Genomic DNA, 7999 nt, shown 5'->3' with positions numbered 1-7999 from the left:
AACAACCGAGCCCTGCAGGGCAGGAGAGGGGGAGAGGGATTGTAAGTCCCGCAATGAGTAAACAGAGGAGTGGGACTTGGAGTGCTGGTGCTCGGGTGGCGCGCAGGCGGTCCTGGTGCACCTTGGGATGTGACATGCAGTGGATCTTTAGCCTGGTGACTGTCCCAGTAGTGTTTTCCTTGAAATGGATCCTCTCCCCCCCTAATGAATCCAAACGCAGCTGGCCATGTCCCACACGGACACCGAGAGCTTTAACCCTAAACTGACCTCAATTTGACACCACCAGATGAAATTTTACCGCCTGTTAATGCCATCTACTGATTTTCTTTTCTCCCTCAAACGCGCGGGAGTTGTGCACCTGAAAAGAGCTTTAACGTGAAGAAACATAAAACTACTTTAAAAAGTCTAATTGTCTGTGTTAGGTGTCCTCCTGGAGGTATCTTCCTTGTAAACGCCGTCAGGTTATAAGCTGGGGAGTTTAGGTTGGCACATGTCTTGTTTATGAGGAAAATTAATTTTAATTAACCATTGAGTGAATGATGATTAAAATGAAATTGGAAAATTAAACACCGACTTGTGTAATGCCACATAAAAAAAGTTGTTATTAAGCAGATTTAATAACCTAAATATTGTCACTTATGAAGTCTCGTGTTTATAGCTTTCATTAATTACTCGAGTAAATTTATCACAGAAGAAAAGAGCTTAAAATTTCACGTCGTTGGGAGTCATTGCCGCAAGTTTTATAGGGAAGGATGTGTGTCTGTGGAGCCGTACATTGGACACGCATAATTAGCTTCTCCTATTTTCACACGCTCTTCGGGTGTTTACATCACTCTCCTCCGGGGCAAATCACATATTTTGCTGAATAAATGTGGGGGGAAAAATAACAAAAAATATGAAATTCGCAAAATCTAAAAGTATGCAAATAGGGGAAAAAAATAACGATAAGATTCGGATTTGCTAAGCTGTATAGTGCAAACGTCACCTAAGCTTAAAAAGAAAGAATTTTGTCTGCATTTGTCTAGTCCAGCCTCACAACTTTCCCCATGCTGCGCCCCGAAAGGACGCGCGCTCACAACAAAGCAGTAGATACAATAAGGTTTATGCTACTTACCATGGTTGTCCAAAGAAGGAGGATGAAAAAAAAGTCAAGCGTTAGTGCACAAATCAATGTGAACGACAATATTTAGCTTATGAAAATATCAGTCTTCAATAGCAGAGTCTGCCGGGCTGGTTGTGTTTACAGAGTGTGAGAGAGACTTGGAGACGGTGAATGCCTTGGCTCTCTGCGCACTGCTCTGCTGCTCCTTCCCGGGGTATTGCACGTTGAAATGTCCACACAGCCGTTTGTCAAAGCCTGCAGTCCTACACTTCCCACCCCCCTTTATGCCAACAAACATAACTGTTGTCACGCTTTCATGTATTAAATCTTTTTCATTTAAAAAAAAAAACCCTTCTATTTCCGTAATCGACCCTGAACAGCTCTGCTTTGTATTTTGTTTGTTGGGAGAGTTTATTGACCCTCCAGCAGTAGCCACAGCCTATCTCCCTGAGCGTGTGTCTACCTTAATCCTAACCTGTGAATAATTAATTCCCACCATCAAAAAATGTCACGGAGCAATAAATGGAGCCTTTATGTGAGAACCTATCAATACAGCCATGATGCCATATTAGCACTGATGGAGCTAAATATTAAAGGGGATAGATGGCCTGCTTCTGTTTTGAGCGTAAAAGTGCTCAGGCTCCAAAGAGGGCTTCACTGCAATCGATGGCCGGAGCGTTGCTCCTCCTCTAAACTTCAATCTCCACACATGATTGATGATCTCGGGGAGCTTTGATAATTGACTACTCTGAGGTAAGGAACGAGGTTCTATCAAGAGACGGGATTGGACGAAAGAAACACACAAAATTACTTTCTCCACAAAAGCTTTTTTTCCGCTTGGAAAAGTTCATTCTGGGCTTAGAGGGGTGCTGCGCGCCGTTTAATTGCTAAAAAGACCAGAGCAATAATTAGCAGTGAGATTAGGAGGTATTACTGAGATACTGAGTATGCACACCGGCTTATAACCACAAAACAGAAAACAAGTAAGCGTCGTGCTCATATATTAAAGTCAGCATTCATAAGATCTCGTTGTAATAGCTTTCTATCAATGAAAATAAAGACGTAAAATATTTATTTTGCCGTGCGTAAAAGTTTGGACTCGCCGTGCGCAATTCTGCTCTAAATGTAGCATTTTATTGTTGTTATTATTATTTTCATAATTCATGCAGATACATTCAGTCGGTGTTATGTTTAGTTCAGCTCGGAGCATTTGTAGCCGAAGTGTTTACAAGTGCCCGCTCTGGTAAACCTCTCTCATTCAACCTTTTTCTGCTGTTTCTTTAGGACGCTTATCGGCGAAGAAGAATTGGGTGGGAGTTGGAGCTGTTCTGCGTTGGCTTTTTACCCCCAGTGTGGAGTTGAAGTCGTCCCTGTGCCTCGCATATACTCTGCATATCACAAGATTTGGTCTCTCCTCTCTCTTTTCTGGAGCTGCTGTAGGACTGGCTATGGCCACCACTACTTCCGGGATCCGTCATTTCATTCGCCCACCGCTCAGCGCTGCGAACTGACTCTGTTTCTATAAGCAAGCTAGCAGCCAACCTGCCAACACTCGCTGACACTCACTCATCTCAGTCTCGCCAGATAGACGAAATACCTACGGGGGAAAGAAAGGAGAGATCTGAATCGCAATCTCTTAATTTCGACTGCTTTTTTCTTTTTTTCTTCTTTTTTTTACAGTGATAATAAAACAAGATAGCGATCTGGAGGCATTAAAGGAGACGCGGACTTGCGGGATGAAAACGGACTAAAAAGATTCGTCCTTCTCTTGAACATCATCACCAACCGTCATTCATTCATTACCTTGACAACCTCTGGCTTTGATTGACAGCTGGAGTGGCAAAAAGCCATGAGACACGACAGTTTAGTTACATGCAGGTTGTTGATGGGCCGATTGTAACCTTCACTTTGGCGCATTTTTTATTTTTTTTTTCCAGGAAAGAGGGTAAACAAGAAAAATTGCAAAACTCCCTGATGCTACGCTTTCAACTGAACCACACTGGCGAATAGGAGAGTTCGCAAAGTTGGTTGAAAAAGGAATCTTGCCACTAAATCACTTTCTAACCGGGACTGGGATATTAAATATACGACAGATTCAGGAGTTTATTGGAGCGCAGCCTGATGGCGCAAAGGGTAGGTTTTTTAAATCTGCTACACTTACCTGTTCAAATCCACTGTAGGGAGGCCATCGTATCGCTAACCTCTTGTCGGGTGGTGGCAAATTTACAAAGTATTCCCATCAAAGCAGTTATATTTGACATTTTTGCAGCGCTCTCACTCTTCAAGCAAAGTGACAGCCTCTACTTTTACCGACAGCCTCCACGACAGCCGTGGAGCAGTTTCACAGAGGACTCCAAACTAATTCGATCTATTCGCCCACCAAACTCTGTTCCGCGGAGCTCCCAACTTATTATGTTTTTGGTAATGACACACCGAGTAGCAGATATAATATATCACACTTTTCTGCCCTGGCTGCAGCGTAATTTTCCACTGCGAACGCTTTTTTTTTTTTACTTTCTTCTTTGAGTTTGTTCAGAATGACACGGCATGCTTTACTTTATACATTTGTTAAGAAAAGAAAAAGTAGCTTAACCGGAAAGTCGGCTGACTTTTGTTCTAATTTTAATTCCTAGTACGATGAGCTGGCCCATTATGGTGGGATGGACGGAGTCCCGGCGTCGATGTACGGGGACCCGCATGCTCCCCGGCCGCTTCCCCAGGTCCACCACCTGAACCACGGACCGCCGCTGCACGCCAGCCAGCACTACGGAGCCCACGCTCCTCATCCGAACGTTATGCCCACCAGCATGGGCTCCGCTGTCAACGACGCTTTAAAGAGGGATAAAGATCAAATTTATGGGTAAGGTTTACACACGGATCTAATACGCGCTCACGCACCTTTTCCCCCCTCAACTTTGCAGCTTTTCTTTAAGTTTGCTTTGTTGGAGTTTCTCTCCCACTACCAAATTTAAATAGTGTTTTGTGCAGGTTTGACCGCAATTTTGGACCTCTATTGTTGGTTAGGGGAGTTTTGTTGATGTGTAATTTTACACTCATTGTACAAGGCATCGAGCAGCCTGCAGTAAGTAAGAGTATGAGCCTTAAGCTTGAAATACAAGCTGTAGAATAACATGGAAGCTCGCTGTTCATAGTCCAACCTCCAAATACAGAGACTGCAAAGAATTATGATAAAAAATTATTTTTTTAACATTATTGCAATTGCTCCATAGTGCAAAGTGTGCTTTGTAATATCGCTGCACACTAATATTCCTCCATCGTAAACACAGGCTATACTTATTAAAACGTTCTTGTTCCTGCATGCAAATATATTGTAAAGGGTTTCAAAAATAGTTTGCAGTGACACACACACATACACACACACACACATACACAGCCAGCGCGTTACAACACATTAAATGTCTTTATAATTTTATCACATTAATCTACAATAATGTAAGAACTGGCAGGCTACTTACTACTGAGGGCAAAACTAAAAAAAAATGATTACAGATAATGCTCACTAATACGTACACAGTAAGTGCTATAATCCCGATATAATCTGGGATGTGGTGTAGAGTAAATCTAGCTCATCATTTCTATTTTTCTTGCGTTTTCATATGGGAAATTGACTCTATTCTCTTTAATATCTAAATATATACTTATCACAATTAACTAAAAAGCCATTGTCAGATTTATCCAGTTATCGCTGGTGATAGAAATAAGGAGTTTGCTGAAATTATAATCTGCATTTTAAAATGATTTGGGCGATTGCCTCAAGATGTTGGATGACTGTAACAACTGGAAGATAGAGTTTACACATTTCACCTCTGTGAAACGATGAAGATGTAGGCCTGTGTTAAAACAGCAGTGATAATAATATTAAAGTCTTCGGTGACGACGTCTTAAATGTAACTCTGTGTTTTTGTTTTTATCCCTGGCGACCGTATAATTTCTTAAAATTCCACTGAAATCTGTCGACAGTCAGCTTTGTGTTTTGTTTGAAGTTTTGTTCACTTCTCAGTCTTTTGTCTTTCGCACTGCAAGAAATGTCTGTCTCGAGTCGATTAATAACATATGAGACCTCAATTGCTAAAAGAAAATGTACCAAACGGGGTTGTCCACATGCATGTGTTACTAGAAAACTACTAAGAAGACTTTTCTAAAATCAGACACACTGTTTTAATTGTCGCCGTCCATTTTTAACATATTTTAAGGCATGTTTTGATAGTAGAGTAATAAAAAACAAAGAAACAACTAGACAGCGGGATAAAAGTAAAAACAAAAATCGAGATAAAATATTTTTTTAATTATGATTATTGTTATTATTAGTTGCAGTAAGAATTTGAAGAGCAGGGAGCCGACTAATACGCAGGTAGACTGGACATTTTTTACAGTGGGCATTGTAGAGCCGGTGTGCTGTTTGTACTCAGGCCGTGTTTCCCCTCTTGCAGTCACCCTTTATTTCCACTCCTCGCACTGGTTTTTGAGAAGTGCGAGTTGGCGACGTGTACTCCGAGGGAGCCCGGCGTAGCAGGCGGCGATGTCTGCTCTTCAGACTCCTTCAATGAGGACATTGCAGTCTTTGCCAAACAGGTCAATTTTGCAGTTTAAAAAATATTTTTGGATGGTGTGTCTGCGTCACGGCAAATAGTTTTCCGCTTGCTTTATTTTCTTTTTACAATAAAAAGTTCCCTTTTTAATGATTTGTGACTGTTGTTAATTACAGAATTTTCACTTAAAACACAAGTTTTTGCTTCTTTTTTTTGGCTTTTTTTTTTCAATTTAAAGTTGTAGCACATTCCACACATTTCATGCTAAACTAACTTTGACATTTGATGTATTGTTTTAGGTCCGAGCAGAAAAACCTTTATTTTCATCAAATCCAGAGTTGGACAATTTGGTAAGCGCACTTCTTTGTCTCCCACTTCCAGTTCCCTCCGTCGGTATACTGAAATGTCCACAGCATCTCGAAGTAAATATGTGAACATATGATTTAGACTTCTGCACTGATGTCAGATCAGTTTAGAATTGAGGCTGTGTGACCACATTTGCCGCTGTCATTGTTCAATCTTCCCATCTAACTTACCCAGCTGACCACTGTGTAATCACATATTAGAAGTGTAAGAAGTTAAAAAATATATAATATATGCATGCTCTCGCTGACTGTCGTGCACTCATAACTGGAAGGTTTTATTTTATGACACAACAGCCCGTTCTCACTTCCGAGGCGAAAAAATGTACATATACATTAATCTTGTCAGTTTTGTAATTTTAATTGTTATTTTTGCTCTTTTTCCCCTCAGATGATACAAGCCATACAAGTATTACGGTTTCACCTCTTGGAATTAGAAAAGGTAATTTTTTATATATCTTTACGCTCTCTAAACTTCACCTGCCACACGCACAATATGACTGCAGTGTAAGCGATATCACTAAATGTGCTCTAGAGGTAATCACTGCTGTACATATATCACGGATATGAAAAAGAACAAGAAAATAAATGCACCGAGAGACGTTCTGATGATGCTCATTTTCATAAAATATGCTGCTTTATTTAGCCAACTATCGATGCAGATGAAGTGGATATTGATAAAATATGTTAGAACCTCTTTGCCCACGTTGCTCATTGTTATTGATCTGCAGATTTGGTTTCAGCTACTCATTATTTCGCCAGCTTATGGCGTGCTGTTTATTATTATTTCTTTTCGTCGTTCAACTTGTTGCTCCGGCCTCAGGAGAATAATAAGCTCTGCAACAATTTCACTATTGTTTCCTCGCCGCCGATAATGCCTCTTAATTGAAGTTATTCTTGGACCTGGCTGAAGCGTTTCCCCATCCTGAGAAAAGGTGTTTTGTTCCCCTTTCTAGGTGCACGAGCTCTGCGACAATTTTTGCCACCGGTACATCAGTTGTTTGAAAGGAAAAATGCCAATAGATCTAGTTATTGACGAACGGGATGGCAGCTCAAAATCAGATCACGAAGAACTTTCGGGATCGTCGACCAATCTTGCAGATCACGTGAGTAACACGAGCTTTTTTTGTATTCGTAATTTGTTATGTGCTGTTTTTGTCTGTCTGCATGCGCATCTGCTGCTGAAAAAGACCAGGGACACATGAGCCCTTAGTTTTCAGCAAACAATGCATTTGAGTAGCAATCGACCATATTCAAATATATATATATTTAAAACAATAATTTCATAATAATCACATTGTTTGATTTATCTAATAGAGCCAACTTTGGGGGCTACTTAGCTTCTGCTCAGTGTGTGTGACCCTGCTGTGCCATCAGTAAATAGAGCATGCTCTGTTCTGCAAGGAAAATCTGCCGATCGATGTTCTAAGGTCAAAAGCTAGATGTGATACAATAGAGTGAGTTATTGTTTTAGTCTTTTGATTAGGGGCAGTCATGTGTGCATAACGCGTCCGTGCTTGCTTGCGTGCTGGAGGCTTGAGTGGGTGTGTACGTGCGCGTGATAAAGGGTGCGCGTGCGCGTGTGCAAATCGCTGCCCTGCGTTCGTGGAGAGTGGCACGCTGAAAAAAAGACGTAAAAAAAAAAACGCGAGGCAATTATCTGTTACGCAGGTTTAACGTTAAAGCAGGGTATCAACGGTAAGCTTTAGCTTTAGGCCAATATTTAAAAAGAAAAAGGCTTTATATTTGGGGGCTGTGGGAGCTGAATATGGCCTGCGCGTAAAGCTGTGGATTTTGCTGCAGAGGTGGAGAAAGTGGTAGCCTATTGAAAGAGATCTCAGAGCTAAAGGCTTACCATCAATGTCAAGTTCACAAGGCATATGATGGTTCGTCTGGAGGCCTTCCATTGCTGTTGATGTTAATGTGTTTAATTGTTTCGTATTGATTGCCGTGTGGTTTGCTCTGCAGTTGCTTTCTCCTCTGCG

The 7999-nt window shown here is 41.1% G+C and overlaps 1 protein-coding gene across 8 annotated transcripts in view; it reads left to right on the top strand.

Annotated features, from left to right (window-relative positions):
* Positions 1–1974: 1974 nt before the first annotated feature.
* Positions 1975–7999, top strand: part of meis2a (Meis homeobox 2a) — a 78026-nt gene continuing 72001 nt past the window's right edge. For 5 of the 8 annotated variants that reach the window (XM_013908450.1, XM_005723780.1, XM_005723779.1 and 2 more), the window contains exons 1-7: positions 1975–2085; positions 2387–3235; positions 3736–3962; positions 5554–5695; positions 5952–6002; positions 6406–6456; positions 6971–7120. In XM_013908450.1, coding sequence (XP_013763904.1) covers positions 3224–3235; positions 3736–3962; positions 5554–5695; positions 5952–6002; positions 6406–6456; positions 6971–7120 — 633 coding nt within the window. In that variant the 5' untranslated portion in view covers positions 1975–2085; positions 2387–3223. Of the gene's footprint in view, positions 2086–2386; positions 3236–3336; positions 3524–3735; positions 3963–5553; positions 5696–5951; positions 6003–6405; positions 6457–6970; positions 7121–7999 lie in introns of those variants that run through there. The other 3 variants (XM_013908451.1, XM_005723786.1, XM_005723784.1) reach the window with 2 other exon arrangements.

This window comes from Pundamilia nyererei, unplaced genomic scaffold (genome assembly GCF_000239375.1).
Source record: "Pundamilia nyererei isolate P.nyererei 1_Seehausen unplaced genomic scaffold, PunNye1.0 scaffold00010, whole genome shotgun sequence".
Lineage (NCBI taxonomy): Eukaryota > Metazoa > Chordata > Actinopteri > Cichliformes > Cichlidae > Pundamilia > Pundamilia nyererei.
This window is presented reverse-complemented; position numbering and strand designations above follow the sequence as displayed.